The 24,888-nt window shown below is 39.4% G+C and overlaps 1 protein-coding gene across 1 annotated transcript in view; it reads left to right on the top strand.

Moving 5' to 3' along the window:
• The window catches only part of LOC122801056 (arylacetamide deacetylase-like), a 491,398-nt gene that overhangs the window by 181,555 nt on the left and 284,955 nt on the right, over window positions 1–24,888 (top strand). Inside the window, exon 3 of the mRNA XM_044070539.1 lies at window positions 17,277–17,346. Coding sequence (XP_043926474.1) covers window positions 17,277–17,346 — 70 coding nt within the window. The remainder of the gene's footprint in view (window positions 1–17,276; window positions 17,347–24,888) is intronic.

Raw genomic sequence — 24,888 nt, 5'->3', positions numbered from 1 at the left:
TAGCTGCTACTGAGACCTGATTAAATCCTTCAACACAGGACTCTGAATTTCTGCCCTAGGGTGGCATTGCCCTTAATTATCCCAAGAACCTCAACATTTCCCTATTCACCAACCCCATCTGACAATTCCAAAATGCTTAGATCCTAATCTCCTTCCTAGTCATCAACAACTTTAAAAGACTCTGTATAACAGTCATATATATTCCCCCAGGAAATGTTATCCCCAAAGATATACTATCTTGGATCTCCTCTACTATCAAAAAATAAACTATTATCTTAGATGACATGAACATTGATTGGGCCTCAGCTTCCCCCATTCAATCCCCCTCTAGTATACATTTATTCCATTTTTACACAACTAATTAACACTAACACCAGGTTTAACTTCAAATCCAACAAAGGCTCGATTCTAGACTGGATCTTGGTCTCAGATCCTTCCAAATACCCTACATTTGGGACTCTGTCAAACTCCCTTAGTGACCATCTCCCAGCCTTTGATTTTCAAAACTGTTCTTCCATATCAAAAGTCCATAACATTAGGGTTACTCAAGACTTATCTAAATTCTGTCCCAAGACCTTTAACAACATTCTAAGTAGCTACAACTGGAACTGTCTCAAAACTCTCCCTCTAGATGATGCCCTCCTTTACTTCAACAACTGCTTTCTAAACACCCTTCACAGTTTAGCTCCTACTTGATCCAAGAAAATTAAATCTAACCATATCCCATGGCTATCTAAATCCACTAAAGACATTATGAAAACAGGGACAAAGCCTAGAAATACTGGCTTATATCCAAATATTCTCCTGATCTCGTCCATTATAAACAGCTTCAAAACCAAGCCAAAAACGTATCTACAAAGACAAGCAACGGTACTTCTGGAACCTACAAAAACTAGGAAATCTAACCCAAAACCTTTCTGGTGTTCCATTAATAATCTACTCCACTCAGGCACTGAATCTAATCCATGTCTATACCCTAACTTGACCCCTGACCGTATCACCTCTAAATTCAACTCATACTTCATTGATACTATAGCTAACCTTACTTCCTCCTTCTCCTCAGCTATACTATCCATCCCTCTCCACATCCAACCCCTCTCCACCACTACACACTCTCTCCAACCCCTCATACTCCAACCCAAAAATCTATCAAGGAACCCTATACTCTAGAATTCAGTCTCTCTCCCATATCCACATCCTACATAAAAAAAATCCTTTAGAATCTAAAGTCATGTTCTAATTCTGCCGATAATATTCCTGACAAATTTCTTAAGATAGCCACCGACTCACTAGCGTATCCTATAAGCATCTTCATCAACAGGTCTATCCAAGAGTCATATGGAAAAAAGCAATAATCCTCCCTCTGCATAAAGGTGGCCCATCCTCTGATATCTCAATTTTTTTACCCATTGCTATTCTGTCTCCTATATCAAAAGTACTAGAAAAAAATGCATTAAAAAAAACTTATCCATTACCTTCTAAACAATAACATCCTCTCCCCTACCCAGCATGGTTTTTGGCCAGGGTAGCGTGCAACTACTGCTCTGGTCTCCTGGTCTCCTCCCTAGATATTACCAATAAAGCCCATGACTTAGGCCTTATAATATCATCTCTCTTTTTAGATCTTTCCAAAGCATTTGATACTATATCCCACACCATTCTCCTGACAAAACTCTCATCCATAGGATTTTTCTCACAATCACTTAATTGGTTCAAGAGCTATCTCTCTGATAGGCAACATGCTGTCAAATGGGATAACTCCATTTCTCCCTACCTTCACAACCCTACAGGCATCCCACGGGGCTCAATTTTAGACCTATTCTGTTTAATATTTTCATATATAATCTCCACAAAGATATTCCAAACTCCTCCCTAGTCCAGTATGCAGATGATTCAACTATAATCTGCTCTGCTCCCACCCAAAATTATCTACAACAAATTACTCAAACAGCATTTTCCATAGTAGAATCCTGTCTCCACAAAAACACCTTTCTCTTAATGCCAAAAAACTAAGCTTATGCTGTTCACACCCAAAAGGAATACTATTCTCAGCAAAATAGGTTTCAATACAATGTCTCTAAACTCTACTAAATTTGAATTAGTAACCAATACCAAAATACTTAGTGTCATAACAGACGATAAACTAAAGTTCGATCTGGATATCCAACTCAACATCAATAAAACACACAAAATACTAGGGCTACTGTACAGGCACAACAGGTTTCTCTCCTTACCAACTAAACAAGCTCTTGCCCTCACCTGCCTTCTACCATCTCTAACCTATGGTGCACTATTGTTAACTAACCTGCAGTCTTCCCTAAAACTAAAGCTAGAATTCTGTTACAATAATATTGCCAAATTTGCTACAAGTAGTTGCCACTCTTCCCATCATTGCTCTGCCCTAATGAAACTACAATGGCTAGAATTCCCTCATCACCTATTACTTATTCAGCTAACCACCACACATAAACTCCTCTGTAAACCATCATATTCTCCTGGTCTCAGTTCCCTACTTGCCCTCTACTCCCCACATCAGCCCCCTCAATCTGACCGCCAACACTTACTCCAAATCCTTAAACCAAATCTACCTGCAGGAATACTCCTATATTCCTGGACCACTGACAGACTATGGGATAACCTCCCTTCTGCTATACATAGTGAACTACACCCCTCAAACTTCAAAACTGCCCTTTATAATAATCTCTTTTCTAACTGGATATATAACTGCACTAATGTGTCTACCTTTTCCTATGATGCAGTTACCTTACTTCCCTCTGAATAAATCTCAGCCTTACTTCCAAGCCTCACAATCTACCTAATCACCCTGTATTGCATCTTCACTATCTAACATCCTTAACCAATCTATCTTTTTACAGTATTTGTTTCCCTCCTGCTACTAACCTTATCTACCTTGTCACTACTCTAAAGTGCATCTGTAAATCTGTATTTTCTCTACTCTTATTTCTATATTCCCACAATTTATTTACTAGAGGCACAAATCCTGTACCACACATCTATTCCACTTTGGTATATCTTACTCATTCTTAGTTTCCTCCCATGGTTACCTTGGATTTCTATAAATTTTGGTGGATTATATTCATTATACCTTGTAAATATAAAAACTCTTGTGATGTCTCTTTTGGTTTGTTGCTGCTTATTTCATTTTATATTGCTATATTAATATGTAATATTGTTATCTTACGTTGTTATGGTGTTTTTCTTTGTATCGGAGCTTTTCTGACCCGGGGCCTCCACTGAAAATGGAATCTTCATGGCCAAGTGGACTTTCCCAGTAACAAATGTCAATAAATAAATAAATGAATAAATAATAAATGCATATGTTCATGTGAAATACAATTTCTGTCCAGCCTAGCCCAGTTATTATATCTCGAAGAATAATATGTAAATTCTCTCTGAATTCCTGTTAATGAATTTATATCTTTCATACTAAATATTTTCATACATTACTTCAGAAATTTATTCTCTTGATATATTTTTCCATTTAGGACCCCCAGATACATCACCACTACTGCAAATCGAATTCCAGTTCCGACCTCGAAGTAAGAATCCCTGCTGAAAGCTGATTACTTCTCCCAAATTTTTAAGCTCCATAATATTAGTTTTAGTTGGAATACAAATACATACCATTGTAATTGTAATCCCTTGCCAGGAGCCCCTTACTACCACACATCTGCCATTATTATATTTTTTCCTCTTCTATCACTACTGAGCATCCTCTAGTAAATGATATAAGTACTCCTCTTTTACTTTGTCCCTGATGGTCTGAAAAGTATCCATCCTTAAATCCTTTCTTTATCAAATTCACATGCTTAGTTCATTCTAAATGTGTCTCCTTTATCATTGCCATTTCCACTCTGCATTACTTAATATATTTAATTTTTCTCTATACCTGTGAGACCAATTCCCATTCCAAGATAATATGGAAAGTGTCACCACAGTAGTAAGAAGTTATTATTCCCACCTATTATATATGCCAGCTTTTTTGAGTGTCCGTTTCCAGATTTTGTGATAGATGCACCCGTTAATGTTTGACAGGTTAATCATTTATACAGTTTTTTTTTTCTTATCATGAACATTGGAACCTATGTCACAATTTACAAGACTTTTTGTTTTAATAAGCACCCTCAAAAAAAAAAAAACTAAAATAAACAGCCATGTTAACTTAATACAAACAGACACAACTATGTGCATCTTCAAATGAAGAAGTTTAAACCTTCTAACAGGATCATTTGTGCAAATATACAGCTGTTGCCATTACAGGTCCTAATTAACATGAAATTGAGGTTATTCATGCTAAGACATGTTATTGCCTGTGCTTCTACTTACACTAATTGTTGTGTGTTATTTCTTTATCTTTATTCCCCCACATGTGTAAACAACTCGCATGCTTTCAGAAATCAATGACTTTTAGCCTTCAAAAAAATATTCTGTCGTTTATTGCCCTATTATCAGCTTGTCTCTGTGGAAATGTAAGAGAAAATGAAAAATGTAGTCCTCTGCTGCAGCCGAAAAGACAAACTGAAACATTTATCTTTAAAGGAACAATTTTCATTTCACTCAGTGTCCTCATATTTATTTGTTTCCCCTTAAAATGTACTATTAGATTAAGACAAGGGTCTTAATACAGGCATTCACTTATGCAAAGTAAGAGAAACTGTATTAGCTCTACATATAGTATCATCTGTATACTTTTACACCCTTTACCCCACCTCAACAACCCAATATTACAGCCTATTAACTTTATGCTTTTGTCTAGCTTTCTAGCTTTTCTTCTCTTTCTACACTGTATTGTCTACATTGGTTAATACCAAAAAGAAGAAAGAAAGATTAGAAAAATAAAAAATATATCTGTACACTTCAGTAACTTTATCACATATAAGAAAACTAAAATTACTTTACTATAAAATATTCAATTTATATTGTGAAAAGTGTCAGGAAATACTTTTTAGAACAGAAATTGTTTTATGGTTACATTTTTCCATTCTTCTTCCCTTCCCCTCAGAATCCTTTCAAAAATGAATGACATGAGGTAAGGCCTTGCTTTTTAGTTCACAACAAATTTAACAAAGTCAATAAAATTCTACTCTGTCCACTTATACTTATATAGCTGAATTTCACAGATGTGATTGTTTTACAGTCTCACATTTGTTCACTAATTTCTGTTGCTGATCTTCCTGTTCACCTCCATCTTCCATCTCCAAATTCTGGTTCAATTCCAAGGTACTCACAATTCATCTGGTCATCTTCTGTGCTTTTCTTCATCTCTCAAGAATTTCCCTTTGGAACAGTTGAAAAGGTTTCACTGGCAAAGTCTCTCCGTGTGCTTTATTATCAGGAAAATGAGAAGTAGAGTCTGTTTCTGCTTGATGGTCATTTCTTGATGGACAAACCTTTGCATTTCCTCCTTAGCCTTCTCTGTATCACAAAATATTTTGATCTGCCAGGAAAAATATTTTGAAGACAGCTGGAAACAACAGCTTGCATGACACATTTGTCTGTTAACATTCCCTGATTACTAGAATAATTTTGTTTCTCTTCTACCTGATGAACAATGAATATTCATTTTCCACAAGCAATTTACTCTCTCCCACTTTTAATACTTTTTTCCCTTTTGCCACAGTTTTGTTAGGATCAACTCTTTCTGCTGGTAGGTTTCTATCTTTACTAGTAAAGGTTTTGGCTGCATTTGCATGGCCAGATTGGAGCATATACATGGTGTGCCTTTTCAGTTAACAGTTCTTGTTGTGGAATACCAGTCCAGTTGCTTACTTTTGCCTTCATAAAATTAATACAGTCTGTTCCTGCTACTTTCTTTGGTACAGCAGAAAATCTCATATTTTCCCTATGTGCACTATACTCTAATGCTACGACTTTTGAAACATCTGTTCTTGACCAGTCTCATACTCAGCCAGCCTTTTCTTAATTTAACTTCTGAGTTTTGCAGTTTTATCAGCTCATCTAAATATCTCTTCAAAGCTTCTTCAATTTTTTTCATTCTTTTCTTATCTGAGTTAATATACTCCTTCAGTGTTTCATTTATTTTAAGCATTTCTGAGCACATTTAGCTTATTTTCCCCTCTGGATTACTGGAAATCATATCTTATATCAAAGTTGGAGCTTGATCTACTTTCTATTAAACATCTTCAGGATTCTTCCCAGTCAGTGTTTTCTCTTCACTTTTTCTAGTTGATTTTCTGTCAGACTCTCTTAGTTTCTTCTTTGCTGGCATCCAGATACTGGACTTACTTAGCCAGTAAATGACTTTTACTCATGCTGAAAATATCATTGGCTGTTGTTTCTTGGTTTCTCTTTTCACACTGGGAAAGCTGAAGTTAAGCTTTTGATCATTGTGGAGCCATATTGGAAGCCATCAAGGATGGAAACTTCTTAGGACAGTATATAGTATCAGTAGAGAGACTCATTGTGTGGAAGAAAGCATAGTTGTGTAAGTTGAGCTCACCATAACAGTAGATCTTCAAATGAACATTGCAGCAGTTGCTTTAGCTATATTGCTTATATTCTGCAAGGAGTTAGCATCCAGCCAGCTTCAAGGAACCTTCAATGCATCCAAGCTGTCAAACAGCTCAAGTTGAGCTGACTAAAAGGACAAGTTGGCGGTGAAGCCCTTCACAGCTTTCTTGCCAGCACAAAGAGGGATGTTGAGCCATGAAAGGACTATGCTAGAAACAACAAAAAATAAATGTCCACCCTGGCATAAAGAACACAGCAAAAACAAGGGGGATGGAAGGAGGATCAGCTACTGCAGCACTGATCATTCGAACATCTACTGTTATGCTAAGTTCTACTTGCATTACTGTACTATGTCCATTATATTGATCACTGCTGCAGTAGCCTTATCTATATGGGTAGATTACCATAGTTAACTATATTTGGAAGGTGAAAGGAGAAGAGTCCAAGAACCCCCAGAGAAAAGTCCTAGCAAAACCTGATCTGGATCTAGAGAATGAATTAAACTTATAGTGCTTTGTAAAAGTATGTGCAGAGGACCAGGCAGCAGCTTCTAGAATACTTTTAGAATATGACCCTTTCCACAAAGTCATAGAAGAAGCCAATGCCCAGTAGAGTGGACCTTGACTCTGTCTGAAATACTTTTGTTATGATGAGTATAACAAAAGGTAATTGCCATAGATAACCATTTGTAAATAATCTGTTTTGACACAGGTTGCCCCTTCTTCTTACCTTCACAAGAAATGAACAATTGATCTGAAAATCTGAAATATTTAGTTACATTAAGATACTACCTGCATTGTCTTTGGACATCCTGGTACAGAGTATCCTTTCTCCCTCAGTTTTAGGATCAGGAAAGAAAACAGATAGATGGATAGTTTGGCTTAACGTATACCACATTAGGCATTAAAAAGGATTAGTTCTCAAAGAAACCATGTCCCTGTGGAAAATGAGATAGATTTGACTCACCATAAGAGCTTGCAGCTCAGGCATCTTTCTTGCAGAGGTTGAAGCAATCAGTAAAACTGTTTTCTGTGATAAGATCCTCAAGTCAGCCAGATTAGCTGATTCAAATGGAGCAAGCGTTAGCTTCTCTAGCACACAAATTAAGACCCCAAGGAGGGGCCACTTGTTTTTTTGAAGGCTTCTTATGCAAAACAATTTCAAGATAATTTTTGTCATGCATTGAAAAAGGAGGATCCATGGGCAGACATGCTGAAATGGCTAATAAATGAACCTTGATAGAAGAATAAGAAAGGCCATTGCATAGTAACTCACACAAATATTGGAGACCAGCGAGTAATTAGCCCTGAATCAGTGCAGGTTATATTGTTGGCACAATATTGAAAATATTGTAATCCTGTGTGAAGGAGGCAAGAAAGACTTTTTAATGTTCTTTTGGAATCCCAGTTTGTGGAAGACATCTTTCACCTAAGAGAAAGTTTCCTGACACTTTGAAAAAGCCTCAGCAAAGGTAAGCAAGTTGTTTAATAATGGAAAAGTATGAATACTCTGTAGCCTGCAATGAGCTATAAGTGGAGCTAGATTCCAAATGGTAAGAACTGATAATGTGATAACAGACACAGAAAACGTTAAGAAATGTTTGAGTTTTGGATGATTAGGGCTGTGATAATAAGAATCTTATAAATGTAGTATTGCCAGGAAACTTCAATGAGGAAGAAGAGGTAGCAGGTTGTGAAGTGCATAATTTGAATCTGGCACTATCACAAAAAGGTTTATGAAAGAAAGAAAGACCCAGAACTGGTCTCCAAGCATTTTGTTTCTCTGGCACTATTTATTTATTTGTCTGTATTGACCAGGAAAACTCTGACTGGGTAAACCCCATTTTGAGCAGAGGTCTAGGGAGAAAAGTGTCCACATTTAAGTTACATATGATGTACATTTATAATTGCTGGTAAAAACAGCTATCCATGAGCTTATTTGCATAGTTTTTTTTAATTTCTTACATGAACATAGTATTGAAACAACAAACACCAGTGGACTAAAACAGTGCCAGGAGTTATAAAAAATGTTTATTCACTCATAAAATTAAAAAGGTGAGCACTTTCACATCTGCTTCATCAAACCTTCTGAAGTAATAATTTACAGACAGACAAGTAGAAAGTAACTAAAACATTGATAAGACAGATGAAAGTAGTAGTTATAGAAGTGAACTGGAAGATAAGTAGAGGAAGAATTGTAGTTAGTGGTGGGGTGTGAGATAAGGAGGAAAAGTAAGAGCTTAGGAAATAAGTGCAATATGAGGAAAAGAGATAAGGTACAAAAAGAATGGGATCTGAGTAAAGCTAGACAGGTAATCAGGAAGAAGAGAGACATCTTCAGCATAGGTGCTGTTTAAGCAAGGTTTTGAAATGATCTAAGTTTGCAATCTTTTTTAATTTTGCAAGAATTTCTTTCCAGAGTTTTGACACATAATACGAGTAGAGAGGGTCTCCAGTAGTGTTGAATCTTAATGATACATAGTAAAAGTTTATTGCTAGACCAAAGGTCTCTAGAGGGTGAATAGTACAGTAAAGTATTTTTTTAATTCTAGGAGTTTGTCTATTATATAACTTTTAGTTATGTACTCACCATAACTTCAGATGTTTGGGATCTATCTCACCTACATTCTGAACTGATGGGTTCGGAGCCGATCCCTCGGCTCCGACTCGGCACGCTTATGCTATAGAGCGGGGCCTCTTATTGGCTGAGCTATCTTTATCCCAGGATGCACCACTACTAATCCCCCAGATCTTGTTTGTCCGCATTCATGCACACATGCACAACTAGATTATATAACATTGTTAGATGTTTCAAGATGAAACAACAGGATTCGGACCTTCTGATATCCTCTGATCTCCAAGGAAGGGGGAAGGAGGGTGGGTTATTAGGAATGTAGGCGAGATGGATCCCAAACATCTGAAGTTATGGTGAGCACATAACTAAAAGATGTTATGTGATCCTATCTCGCCTATATTCTGAACTGATGGGACAGCGTCCCTAGCACCTAAATCCCAGGTGGCTCATTGGAAAACACTTCTGAGCACTGTGGAACCAAATGAAGCTCATCCTCTAGATGCCACATCTAATTTGTAGTGGGAAATGAAGGTGTGCGGGGAAGATCATGTAGCCGCCGCACAAATGTCACTAATAGCAAGCTTAGAATGAAATGCTATCGAAGTAGCCATAGCCCTTGTAGAATGAGCCATGACAGAGGTGGTAAGCTCTTTGTTAGAATAAAAATAAGCTTGAGTAATACAGTCCCTGATCCATTTGGCAATAGTGACCTTTGTGACAGCTTTGCCCAATTTGTTATCTGCAAAGGATACAAACAACTGATCTGTTTCCCTCGTTTGTTTGGTCCTGTCTAAATAAAAATGTAACTGTCTGTGTACATCTAGTGTGTGAAATATGAACTCCGCTTTGTTAGAGTATTTTGGGAAAAAAACTGGAAGCTCTAACGATTGTTGTAAGCAGAAACTAGAACAAATTTTAGGGACAAAGGAAGGATTTGGCCTGAGGGATACTCTGTCTTTATGAAAAACCAAGTACGGGGGTTTTACAGACAAAGCTTGAAGCTCTGAAACTCTTCTGGCAGAAGTAATCGCCACCAGAAAGGCTGTCTTCCATGATAAGAACTTTACATCACATGTAGCTGCCAGTTCAAAGGGGTAAGAAGTCAAGGCGCGTAACACTATATCGAGATCCCATGGAGGTGCAGGATGAGAAATCAGAGGTCTTAATAGAGCAGCACCTTTCAAGAAGGTTTTACACAATCTGTTGCTCATTAAAGGTGGGACTATGGATTCATGAAAATTAGAGATTGCTGCCAATTGTACCTTGATGGTAGAAACTGAAGAGCCTTGATTGAAAAGAGAAGTCAAAAATTTTAGTACCTCTGCTACGGGAGTAGAAATGGGGTCCAGGCCCCGGTGTTGAGCCCAAATAGCAAATCTTTTCCATTTGCTAGAATACAGTTTCTTTGTAGCTGACTTATGGGCCGAAGACAATATGTGTACAACATCTGGATCCAATGTATGACTCCTGACTATCGTCGGAAGAGGAGGAGCCAAGCCGTCAATTTTAAGGTGTGCAGGGACTGGTGGGATAGTCCCGACTGGTGAACAAGTAGGTCTGGGATCTGATCCAGGAACCATGGACCTTCCAGAGCATGTCTGCGAAGATAGGGGAACCACACTTGATGAGGCCAGTAAGGAGCAATTAAGATCATTTTGCTCCCCAAGAGAGATGCCTTTTGAATCACCCTGGGAAGGAGAGGAACTGGAGGGAAGGCATAAAGCAAGCCGGTGGGCCAAGGATGGACTAATGCGTCCATGGGGCTCTTCCCCGGAGCCGGGGTTAGGGAGAAGAACTCTTTGCACTTTGCATTCAGAGGAGTCGCGAAGAGGTTGCAACACGGAACTCCCCATTTTCTGAAAATCTGACTTGCCACTGTTATATTCAGTGACCATTCGTGAGGAGAGAGGATGGTTCTGCTCAATCTGTCGGCTATCACATTGGACTTGCCCGGTATGTGAGTAGCCACTAGGAAGCATTTGGTCGAGACTGCCCATTCCCAAACTCTCGTGGCTTCTCTGCAAAGAGGATAGGATCTGGTCCCTCCCTGTTTGTTCAGGTACCAGACAACTGACATGTTGTCTGAGTGAACAGCAATTACGCCCTGAGGGAGATAATCGTGAAGGGCTTGAAGGGACAGAAGCACTGCCCTCATTTCTAAGACGTTGATATGAAGCAAAGTCTCTTCCGTGTGCCATTTGCCTTGGACTGACCTGCCCAGGGAATGCCCCCCCACCCCGTCTGGGAGGCGTCCGTGGTCAAAATGGCCGCCGGAGGGGGTAGAACAAAGGGTCGTCCCTGATCCAAGTTGGAGGGCACTAGCCACCAGCGAAGGTCCTGTTTGCAAGATTCCATGATCCATATGAGGTGACTGAGAGGGAGTTCCTGGAAGGACCACTGAGCTGAAAGAAGCCACTGAAGAATTCTCATGTGTAACCTTGCCAGGGGAACTAGAAGAACCGTGGCCGACATGGATCCTAATAGCTGCAGGACCATTCTGGCTGGGGCTTTGGATCTGGGAAGTAAGGCTCGAACTTGAGCCTGTATGGTTAGTATCCTGTCTGTAGGTAGATAGACCCGCATTTGGTTTGAGTCTATCTCTACCCCTATGAATCTTATGCGTTGAGATGGCAGCAACACAGACTTTAGCCAATTGAAGGTGATTCCAAGGGAATTTCCCAGTGATATAGTGGCTTGTAGGCTCCGCAATAGTAGATGTTTGGAGGTGGCAGTTAGGAGCCAGTCGTCTAGATACGGAAACACCTGGAATCCTAGACTTCTCAGGTGAGCAGTCACGACCGCCAAACATTTGGTGAACACCCTGGGGGCTGTGGTGAGACCAAAGGGCAGCGCACAGAACTGAAAATGACTGCCTCCTAGGCTGAAGCGCAGATGTCTCCTGGACGCTTGATGTATCATGATATGGTAATAAGCGTCCTTGAGATCTATGGAGCACATCCAAACACCCTTCTCCAGCAATGGGAGAATGGTTTGAAGGGTGACCATTCGGAATTTGGACTTTCTGACTGAACGGTTTAGGATGCTGAGGTCCAAGATGGGCCTCAAGTCCCCGGTCTTTTTTGGCACCAAAAAGAATCTTGAGTAAGTCCCTAATCCGATCTGGTCTGCGGGGACTGGTTGGGTGACTCCTTTTTGCAGCAGCTTTGAAACTTCTGAGGCTGCGATATCCCGTTGACTGGGTGGCGGGTCCGGGATTTTTCTGGACTGAGGGGGGGGATGAGAGAATGGGATGGAGTAACCTCCGGTTATAATCCGAAGCACCCATCGGTCCTGAGTGATACTTTCCCAGGCCTTTAGGTGATTCAAGAAAAGACCCCCAACTGGCTCCGGAGCTGCACAGCCGGGCAATCCCTCAGGGACTATGGAAGGCTGAAGAGCCATGAAAGGACTCGCGGTCTCCAGTGTTGCGAGGGCCTCTGCCGCCTCTGGGATGGCGTCTTCCGGAAGAATTTCCCCCTCCTCTGCCTCTGGAAGGGGAATCCTCCTGCTGAGAGGGGTAAGGCTTCTGAGATCTACGGAACCACATTTTCCCTCCTCTTTTAGCCTTGGGATAAGGCCGAAAGGGAGTGGAAAATCGTGCCCCTACGGCAGTCAGAGTCTTACCCTCCTGTTCTCAGCGGGTTAGTGTGTCCTTTACCTTGGGTCCAAACAAGGAGGACCCATCAAAGGGGGCGTCGGCAAATGAAGACTTAAAGGCCTCCGCGAAATGACACAGACGGAGCCAGGCTTGTCTCCGTAGAGCAATGCCTGTACCCGCCGCTCTACTCGCCCCTTCGGCCGCATAAGAAATGAGCCTCATGGACGAGTTTGAAATGGATGACATTGTAGCCAGCTGAGAGCCAACCGTCTGGGCCAGCTCCTCAGGCAGGTTACCGAAGAGGGTATCGGATAGCTCCTTAATCAGATCCCTCTGAAATCTGGTAAAATGTGTAAGGTAGTTCAAGGACCTCAGTGTAAAGGCCGCTGAACTGAGGGTGCGCTTTCCGTACCGATCCATGCTCCTAGACTCCTTATTAGGAGGATGGACAGACGTCAAAGCCTCTGCTACATCTTGCTGGGTAGCAGATGCCACCACCAAAGCATCTACAGCCACACCTTTAGTTAAGAACTCTCTGTCAGGGGGCGCCGAGAGAAATTTGTTCGGACGTGCAGGCACTGGTTCCACAGAGTCTGGGTGTTCCCACGCCCTTCGAGAGATCAAATCCAAGAGCTCGTTGAAGGGCGGAGACACCCAGGAGGTGGAGGGCTGAGCCCCGAAGGCCTTCAGGAACACCGACTCATCAGCAGAGGGAGGTTTGGACTGCCAGCCGCCTCGTTGTTTTAGGGCTTCCAGGATGTCTGCAAAGGAGACATCATCCGAGGATGACTTAGGGGACCCCTCTGCATTATCGAGATCAGTGTCAGATGTCAGAGACTCATCGGGGGAGTCAACGTGCTTCCTCTTGCATGATCTTTTCCTGGGGGGTTCTTCCAAAGAGGCTTCAGAAGGACCTCCAGGAGGGGGAGAAACCCCAGCAGGGGTAACCTGAGGCCCGTGGGCTCCGCTGTCTAAGGACAGGGGGACTGCCAACGACCCAGTTTCCGTATGCAGGGGAGGAGCTGGGGAAACTGTGGAGGTAGCCAAGGAAGATTTGGCTAAAGCACTCCTCATAGCCCTGAAGGCGGGACCACCAGAATCCTGGGAGGGTCCCACCTCCGTGGCCACGACAGTGGACGGCACTCCCGCCGCCGACGCACCAAGAGGGAGACTTGGGACCGAAAGCATCAATCCCGAAGCCTCCCCCCCAGGGCCAAAGGAAGAAGTCCATGTACTGAACTCCGACCCAAGAGCCGGAGTTGGAGCAAGGGTCAGGCCCGACCCTAACACCTCCACAGGTTCCACCAGCACCAGCTCCAATGGTGCCGAAGCTGTTGGAGGAGGAATCACAGTAGGGGAGTGGACCATCGGCTCCGAAGACAAATGGGCTGGAGCCGAAACTAGCTTTTGGAACACCGGAGACTGGAAGAGTCGAAGGAGCACCCTGTCGATGTCCAAATCAGACATCTTGGATGATCTAGAGGATACCGATCGGGCCCGAACCAATTTCTCCATCAGCTCCGAAGGGCTCGGGGACCGGCTCCGAATGGACTCGACAACTATCGGCTTCGAGGAAGGTTTCAAGGAAATTTCCCTCGGTGCCGATAAGGACTTCGGCTCCGAGGGGGAAGAGTCTGAGCCGGTAATCCTTATCGGCTCCAATATCAGTGGAGCCAATGAGGGTGACCCGCCTCTCGATGCCCCAGACCTCGGCTCCGAAAGCAGAGGGGTCGAGGCTGGAGGCATCGAGGCAGACCGTTCTGACCTCGGCTCCGAAGTCCGTGGAGCCGATGGAGAAGTCTGCTTAGATTTTTTAGCGATCGGTTCCGACTGACTGGTCGGAGCCGACGCTTTCTTCTTTTTAGAAGGAGACGGAGAGGAAGATAAAGCCTCCTTGAAGGAAGGCTTGATTAATCCCTTGAGGATTAATTTGTTCTTCCTCTCCTGGAGGACTCTAGAAGAGAACGTGTGGCACACACTACACGACTCTTGTAGGTGCTTAGCACCTAAGCAATAGACGCACGAGGAGTGGTCGTCCATTATAGACATTTTAAAACCACACCTCGTGCATTTCTTAAACCCGGAGGGTTTGTGTTCTTTAGACATAACTGCTTTACCACAGAACCTAACTAAGTGAAAAAACACTAAACTTAGTCAAAAGGTAAAGTTTAAACAACTTTAACCAAATTATAATATATATATATATATATATATATATATATATTTTTATCACACTAAACAGTTAAACAGACAAAAAGAAAAGAAAGTCAAGACCCTCTAACTTAAACGGGTGCTTGACCGAAGAAAGATATACCAACAGCAAAGCAACAGGGGAAGGCCCCTCTAACTAAAACGGGAAACCTTCCCTGACTAAAAAAATCACGAATTTTCCCACAGAAATTCACCAATCACACTAATATGACAACAATAGCTGTTAAAACAGCTTTTGGGTTTAAAGTAAGGAAATTTGTGACAGGAAAAGCCTAAATAAATAGTACTTAGCCCAGCCAATGTTGAGACCACGTCTAAGCTTGTTAGCGGCAAACGAGATCTGGGGGATTAGTGGTGGTGCATCCTGGGATAAAGATAGCTCAGCCAATAAGAGGCCTCGCTCTATAGCATAAGCGTGCCGAGTCGGAGCTGAGGGATCGGCTCCGAACCCATCAGTTCAGAATGTAGGCGAGATAGGATCACATAACATCACAGGGTTGTATGAAAACTGGTTTAGGAGTTCAGGCCAGTATAATTGTTTTAGTGCAAGGCAATGGTGTGTTTTATAAGTATGTTTTGTTACAATTTAGCTATTTTGTAGTAGCAGGAGGCTAGTTTAGTTTTATATGTCATGTTGATATTTGTAAGAAGGGGAAAAGGAAAAGTCATGGACATTCTCACACAGTGAAAACTCTAGCTTGGCTAGACATTTCTTGTAGTTTTTACTAACTGGTTTGTGTGTGTGACTTTTTTACTTTTTGGTATGGATGTTAATTGGAATATTTTGCAGACACCTTAATGGTTATGGACATCAGCTGGGTGTAAAGACATTATGTCTCTAAGTTCTAGACAGACAGTTTATGCTGTGCTAATGACATAAGAAGCCTGAAACATTGGCTGAATGTAACTGCAAAGATTTAAAGGCAAAGTCATTGAAAATTATAAGCCATATAGCTAAAACAGTTGATGACCTTGAGGCGTCATCCTCTGTTACACTAGGTTTAAGGTATCACATGGTGCAAACTCTAGCTTGACCGGTGTTTTCTTGTTGTGTTTATTAATCGGTTTGTCTGGGTGATCTTTTTAACTTTTGGTTTATAATTTGCATGATGGAAATGAGTCAACACGTATTCTTCTTAAATTACTTCTACCTTTTTGTGTTTAAACAAACATTTCCACTGAGTCTCATGAAACCCTGCTTTCTTTCAGTTAAAGCTTTAAGACTATTTTTCCTTCATCAAACTGCTTTCTTTCAGTTAAAGCTTTAAGACTATTTTTCCTTCATCAAACTGTTTAATTTTTCTTACAGGAGTTTTTTACCTTCACTATCATCACTTCTCTTAGTCTTGGTTCTAATTCAATAAGTCATTCAGTGCTTTGCTTCGCTCAGTGAGATTTGTATGCTTTACTAATGGTCAATTTACTTTTATTTATAATGAAGTTTACATTGATTATAGATGCCTATTGTATTATATTCCAAATTTTTTTTGGTTAATTATTTATTCCTTTAAGAATGTAATATTAATGTATTCTTTCTTAAACATTACATTCTTTACAATGATGTTTTTTGGCTTTAGCACAGGCCATTGTTAAAATGTATTTGCATCGGTTGACTTACCTGTTTAGCAAATGAAAAACATGGATGTGCAAGATGGCCACCAGATAAATGTGAAAGGAACACCCTGAAGATGAAGAATTGGCACAGGGAGTAAAGACAGGCACAGTAGATTGCAAGGTCTAGCTAACCTGTGATCTGAACATGCTTTTCCTGAGAGAAGTTTGGAATAGAGTGCCAACAGGGATATTTAGGAAGGTATTGGACAGGTGGAGAAAAGTGAGAAAGATATGGAGGTCTACCACACATGGGTTCTGCCAGATAAGATATGGAGGTAATTCAGGGGCTTCTGTTAAGTTCATAGGCCCAAATTTATGCAGTGATATATTTTCTCTTTAGTGCACATTATCTATCTCTTAACTTTGAAATATCATTACTCATGATGAGCTAACTATTTGCAAAGGTGCTGCTTAACCATTTTTCTGACTGGAAAATAGTAACATGTTTGTTCAAAAGCCCTGGTGCTCTGCCCTCTGTGAATTAACTTCAGACATTTTCCAGATAAAGCCCTGCTTATTGATTAGCTTACAAAGTATGCACCATGTTTATAATTTTATGAATACCATCTTAGGCTGTCTCAGCTGCCATTTTGTGATAACATCCAAACATCATGTTATTTATTAAAATGACCCCAGTGTGTCATTTTTTTCCTATTAGACAAACTCTTAACTATGAGGAAAATATAAAGCATGCTTACAGAATTCAGATAGTTTAATAATTGCTTACATTTGCACTAATTTGCTCCTTTGTCAAACTTTTCATGATATTTCTTGCATTTCCTTTCAGGGATGAAGGGTTATGACATTTTGTCAAGAACTACTGCGACTGCACTTGACGCTGTTATTGTCTCAATCAAGTAAGAAATATATTGTGTCTGATTTAAAGCAACAAATCATTTCAGTTGTTGTACTTTCTACCTGAACTATTAATGCATACTTCTTCTGTGCTCTCAGCCTTAAAATGAAGGAAATGTTGATACTTCTGTATAAGATGAGAGAACATAGTAATGTATGACTTTAGAGATGACAGTTGCAGATTACATGGGATTATATGGATTACAAGAAGGAATTCAAATATTTCACTATTCAGTCACTAAATTACTATTACATATGAACTTTTCTGAAAAAAAAAAAGCATTACCAAGAAATGTCAGAATTCTTTACTCTAGATATGGGGCATGAATATTATGCTGAGGCTATAAGACAATTGTTTGCAGCACCACCTGAAAATAACAAGTTTAAGTCTCAGTAAAAATTAGACTACTCATCCAACTTATACATACCTGCCATAAAGAGTGACCATGAAGGAAAATATTATAAATCTATCACTTCACTTGTGCTTAATATATCCACAACAATCACTATTATATTGTGGTTGTCTCTACTGTTAGTATACAACTAGTAGCACTTGTTAGGGATCGTTGCATGTACCAGTGTACTCGTCAGCATTCAATGAGTAGAATTTTTGCTTTTTAGCTGCAATGCTCTATGGTGAAGTCATGCTGTGGCTTTCTGGTTTTGGAGTAGCAGCTCACAGGGAAATGTCTAGCGACCTACATTCTGGAACCCTTAACTAATCAGTCCCAAAATTGGATTGCATTAAGGTGACTCTACTTAGTGCAAGAAGTATAAACAATAAATTGCTTGATCTTGAGGCACTCTTGCGTTTCTATAAAATCCATGTCTGCGAAGTTGCAGAAACCTGGTTTAACTTTAAAGGGAGCACTGTCTGTATACCAGGGTGGTTTTGCTTTTCATGTTTTCAGGCCAAATGGCATCTGTGAATGAGCCTCCATATTTATCAATGAACATATTATGTCCAGAGAGAGCTGTAAGGACTCACACTATACATAATTCTGTGTAGGATTAATTATCAACTAATAGTCTGTTATAGAATACCTTCTTTGTCACCTGATGACCATGTAAGATTCCTCAGTATTCTGAATAATTTCTCCATTAGAAAAAAATCCCGTATTTCACATGAGTTTAACTACAATTCAATAAACTGGGACACCTATACCTCCAGTTTAGGATATGCTCCAAAATTACTAGACTTAATGAAAATATTCTCCCGAGCAGCTGGTAAATAAACATACTAGAGGACACACCCTTCATGAACTGATTCTTACAAATATGCATGCCTCTTGCACTGCTCGTCTGGTATGTCCTTCCCCAGTGAAGACTGACCACAAACTTGTGATCTTCTCCTATAAACTCCCAAAAGCTCCTTCAGTAAACCCCGATGAATTTACAGAGTGCAAACATACCAACCCAACCTATTATGTGAGAAAATACCAGAATTCATTTATGACTGCACCTCCCCAGACCTTAATATGGCAGCAAGCTTCACTAAAAAATTATACACAAATTTAGAAAAATGCATAGCAATTGTGGTCCCTGACAGAATCATTTAACAAGAGAAATTCAAAAGCAAAACACCCTGCTAGTCCATCACCATAAATAAACTATACAGCATAAAAAAAACTTTTTAAATTATTTGGCAGATCAAAAATTCATCTTCTTAAGGATAACATCAAAAGTATAACAAAAAAAAACTAAACTGAGGAACACTATAAGGTCCACTAAAATAGCCCATTAACTTAGCCTTGCATCTGAAGACAAAGAGAATTATAAATCCTTATTTAGCTATACTGTAATTTATTCATAATAGGGCCTTCTACTCAGACTTAGTAGACATTGCCAAGATTCTAGCAAATACATTTAGTACAAACTTCACCCCTGGGACTTCTATTCAAAGCCCAAAAGTATCCTTTACGCCACCAACTACATCTAAAGAAAATTTACTGAAAGTGCTAATAGAGACCAAGCATACTTCCTCCATAGGACCTGAAAATGTATCTGGTTGCTTACTTAACAGTTCTAAACATGCCTTTGCTGACACACACCTCAAACTGGTTAACTTCAGTTCATCTACTTGTCCCTGAGTGGTGCAAAGCAGTGGTGATGCCCTTCTATAACGGTGTCCTTACAACCAACATGATTAATAGACCTATCAGCCTTCAAAACTTCATTTGCAAAGCCATGGAATGTAGTTTAACTGACCTTATAAAATCTGATATGAAGAATCTTACTAAACTTGACTAACAGCAGTTTGGTTTTGTGAAGAGTGAGTCATGTCTATTTAATATGGGAAATTTTTTGAAAGGGTTACAGATGCTGTAGATAGTAACCATGTAGACCATGCAGTGTATCTTGACCTGATTAAGTTCTTTAACTTCCCCCTGCTGGTATCATACAAAAGCTAAATGTCTTAAATATTGACCCACATGTGGCAGAAAGGATAGTAAACTGGCTGAAAGACAGTGAGTTGCAGGTTCATCATCAGATGGTATGAATATGACCAGTGGTGTCCATCAGAGCTCTGTGCTAGAACGTGTTTAATTCTTAGATCTTCAGGAAGCCTCTTTATTTCTTAGATCCTCAAGAAAAAAGCCAAGACCTTTGGCTAGCAAAGTTAGAATATAGTTGTAAACTGATTTTTTTAATCACCGTTTGACACCCAAATGTTCCAAAATGAACTCACCCTTGTAAACTATTGGTGTGCTAAAAATGAGCTCAAGCTAAACACTAAAAAATATAGTAAAATCACTTTTGGCAAACAGGTGGAGTTGGTTTGGTATAATAGTTAAGGGCATCACCTCATAGACAAAAGGTGCAACATTTGATTCTGACTTAGGGTTATTGGCTAGGTTCAAAATGGCCCTCCACGGTGGTTAGGCTAATATACAAGCACTGCCTAGACAACACATCTCTACAAAACAAAAATGTAGTTAGCGACCTAGGTACTTGGGTTGATAGTTAACTTTCTTTTCACCAACATGTAACAACAGTTGTCAGGAAATTATTTTAATTAGCTCAGCTAATTGCTAAAGGAATATCATCAAGATATAAAAAGGTAATCACTTCTTTATGCTTAGAATTGATCAGGAGAATTATCGAATACAACACTCCCCTTTCTGATCTATCTCACTAAACTTATCAAATAATTAGAAAGACCCCAAATGTTCCTAACCAAAATGATCACAGGCCTAAAGCTTTTGAGCTATTGTGAGAGGGTGGAAACTCTAAACCTCAATTCATTGTCTCATGGATTTTTTTAGGGGGGAGAAGTCTGTCTCACTTAATGTGCCATTAGAGACCCAGTTGTCCTTGACATTCTTTTTTCTCCACAAGTTCAATATCTTCACCGGTACTACAACCAGGGAACTAAATAGTTACCAACAGAAAACTAAAGCATGGTAGAGATCCAGGTTTATAACACAGCATCTCCAAAATGTATAGAACAAACAACCCCTGCATGTTAAGCATTGCAAACCACTATGTTCCTTTAAACATAAACTAGAGGACTGGATGAGTATCCACATATTTACGCAAATATTGACAGGTATGGACCTCCTGGATAAAGGAAGTGCTTCCTGATGGATGGCACTGGCAATGTTAAAATGGCCATGGGTTTCAGTGGCTTGGAATATTTATGACTCTGTGAATGGAATAAAAAAGGTACACGCATACTAATGAATATTTATCAGTCTGGTTGATTTTTTCTACATCAACGTGCTTGCCCAGTAATGCTTCATTATCGCTTTATACCTAAGATCTGTCTGTAGGTTTATAAATATTACAAAATATACTCAATGACGTTTTCAACTATATTACGGCAATCCTTCCAAAAAGTTAACTAAAGTGAATAATGAGGTCTTTGGTTTCCCTGCATACCATCTCACAACTAGGCACACATTTATATCTTATAGCATATCTTACACTGAACAGAATATATATATATATATATATATATATATATATATATATATATATATATATATATCAAACATAAAGGGACTAATCCATATCAGAGTTTGTATTTTGTTGCAATTCACTAATGCCATGACATAGTTTTGTGCAGAGCCATACCTAGGACATCTGGCACTCTGGGCAAGTCCCCAGATTAGTGTCATAAGGCTCAAAGAAAGGCCTTCTATTCCTTTCAGTAACTGTAACAAGCTCCTTGCTCCAGTTAATAATATCACCACTGGTTTCTTAACTGTATTTTGGTACTATACTCACTCACCATCTCATCTGCAGTGGTACAGTGGTAGCGTTGTTGCCTCACAGCAAGAGGTTCTCTCATTCGATTCTCGGCTGGAGTGTGGGGAGTGCCTTCTGTGTGGAGTCTGCATGTCCTCCCCATGGTTGGGTGGGCATTCAAAAGACATGCATAATGGGTGTGCCTTCATTGAAGGCTGAATGTCGAGCTGGCACCTCGGCATTCATGAAAAATCTACTGCCAATCATTAGCGGACCGGAGTTCCACTGTGGTGACCCCTAACCGGGAAAAGCCGAAAGACACAACAACAATTCACTCACCATCTCAACTGCTGATTGGGCCATCTAAAAGCTTGTAATCGTTGCAGCCATACCCCTTCTCCTCATACTAGTCATGAATCGGGTTTTGTGAAAAACTGAAATTCATTAGCCAAAATCCATCTGGTATACATGTGATAAGGTCAGTATAACCCAAATCTTTATAGGAATTATCCATCTAATAAAGCTATTTTAATAATGATTATATTTATTTATTTGACATTTGTTGACTAGGTGAGTCTGACTAAGCCTAAGCCCTTTTTCAGCCAAGGACAAGGGAGAAAAGTAATACAAACATAATGAATAGTGCAATTGAAGATACATTGTGACGTAAAAAAGGCTATATAATACTGAAAAAACATTATTTACACATGAAAAATTATATAGAAACTTTCACCTATGAATCAAGTAATACAGTCAGTATAATACAAGGTCAAATACATATTCAAGGAATAACCTTTAAGGAATAAGAGTTGTAGATAAATAGTTAACTTAAGTAGATCCATTAAAGTGAGTTATAGGTTGCACAAGTCGTAGGTGAGAGGAGAAGAGTAGTTGGTGGCATGATAGTTAAAACAAAGATAACTTTATTGACAGTATCCTTTAGCACAAAAATTAGTATAGGCACAGACCTTAAAATGTATTTTTCTTACCATCTTATCCCCAGTAAATGGACAACCATAGACACGTATATGACTTCAGTGCTATGTGTTACATAGGTCCGCCATCTGAGAAATACCAAAGCCGTTACTAGAATAAAAGCTTACCAAGCTTTTCATTTGTCACTCTGCAAGTCAAGTATGAATACAGGAGGCTCAGTTAAGGTCAATAATACATATATAATACATAGTTGTCAGAATGTTAACTTATATGACAACTGGACCTCATCAGCAGTGGATAAAGATGTGCAGCCAATTCAATTAGAAGGTATGATGCACGAATAACATAGCAATTTTAAAGATTATTAGATTCTAAGTACTAAATGATGTGGTATCATTGCATGTTAATTTACTCTAACAATATATGTGGGCTATAATAAATACCAACTATGCATGGCCAAGTATTCATTGATTCTGGTTGCAGAACCTCAGTCTTAGCTGTAACTGTTGAATTCTGTTTTTGACTTTTATCCCAAGATATTCAGAATAATTCAATTAACCTCAAAATATACTGAAAAATAGGGCAACACATTTTAGAAAGATAGACTGAAGCAGATAAAAGCAAGGAAAGCAGAAACATGGATTCTGTTTCTATTAAGTCCAATAATGATGATGCAAAAATAGCTGTGAAAGAAGGTTAACACAAATGTACCCTAAAAGTTTTGTTAATTTTATACAAATCCTGCTGTAGCTTTGAAGTGTAATTTTTCTCACATGTCAAGAGCCTATGATCCCAGATATGTAGACATCTAGACAGGTGAAAGAGAATGGTGGCATAGTGATAAGCTCTAGGTGCCACCTTTACTACCTAACAACCATGCAATAACTGCAATGTGGATGAAAGCACCTGTCACTTGGTTATGCCTTACAATATCAGTCACAGATCCACTACATCTGTTCAATACATCCAACCTTTCACCACATACCCTCTGTCGCAAATGTTTTTAAATAACAGTTTAGTACACACTTTCTTGTAGTGGCTGTATTTGCACTCATAATAATACAAGTAAGTGTGAAATAAAAAATATGTGGGTCGCAAACTCTCTTACTTTATTATTCTTACTCTAAATTCACAGCAACTTTAAGAAAAAGTGATCCATACCTCTCAACCTTCAGATATTGAAAACAGGAACAAAAGCCCTTGAAAAGTAGGAACAACCACTTAAATATTGGATGTCAGATTAGCATATAATTTAAATATGAAACAGCACGACTCTTCCCTCTTTCAATAGGAATCTGGGATACTACTCAGAGACATGTTAAAAAAACAGAGCATGATAAAAAAATGATTGAAAATATATAAGCACACTATGAAAGAGAAGAATTTGTAGGCTTTTTTGAACTGTACTTCAAAATCTTGCCATAAAAGGTCAATTATTTTTGCTTAAGAAAAATGGAGATGTCAGATGCATGTCTTCATTTTTTTTAATTATTTTTGCCAGTAATATATTATTTAATGTGGTTTTCTGGGGTCTATATTATATGCTTGAAGACTATTTTCTTCGAACACCTAAATGCTGTCATGTAAACAGCGAAAGCTGTAAACTGTGAACGGCCACTTCAGCAAATTTTTTCCTAGGGAAAAAATTTGCTTGGCCATTATTGGGAATTGCCCTTTTCTCCAATGTAGAATGATGTTGGAGTTGGTCTATTTAGTTAGGGGGAGTATGGGGAGCACAGCCCCCACTTGATTAGTGTTTTAAAGTTTGTTTTTATGTTTACAGTCAAGCAAATTTTTTCCCCATGAAAAAAATTTGAGGAAGTGGCCATTTGCGGTTTACAGCTTTCGCTGTTTACGTGTAGACCTTTCCGTGTTCGAAGAAAATAGTCTTCAAGCATATAATATAGACCCAATTTTCTGTGTACTAGTTAGCTTCAAAAATCACATATGATGAAAGGGATACAGGAAATTGTGTGAAGGGGTAAATCAAGTCTGAAATAGGGACATACCTTCAAAAATAGAGACATCCTGTGTAGGGGCAAATCTGGCCTGAAAATAGGAACTTTCCTCCAAAATATGGATGGTTAAGATATCTGCAGTGAACATTAACAGGCAATGTGGCACCTTTCTCATTCTTTCCATGAGGTGCATTGACCTTATTTCACCCAGAACTTGCTTGGAAGCTAATAAAGATAATCTCATTCTACAAAGAAGTGAGCAACTCAAGGCAACAAGTTCAAGCAATTGCGAGTGAAGCTTAAGAAATTTTGCAAGTTAACATAAGCCAGTAATCAAAATGTGCCTTTTATTACCTTTTGCATTTGAAGGTAAAGGTGCATAAAACATATGTCTCTAAATATATGCATTATTGACCTTAATTGAGCATCTTGTATTCATAACTTGCAGAGTGACAAAGG

This window comes from Protopterus annectens, chromosome 4.part1 (genome assembly GCF_019279795.1).
Source record: "Protopterus annectens isolate FY-2018-M chromosome 4.part1, PAN1.0, whole genome shotgun sequence".
Taxonomy (NCBI): domain Eukaryota; kingdom Metazoa; phylum Chordata; order Ceratodontiformes; family Protopteridae; genus Protopterus; species Protopterus annectens.
The sequence above is the reverse complement of the archived record's forward strand: the minus strand, read 5'-3'. Positions and strand labels throughout refer to the sequence as shown.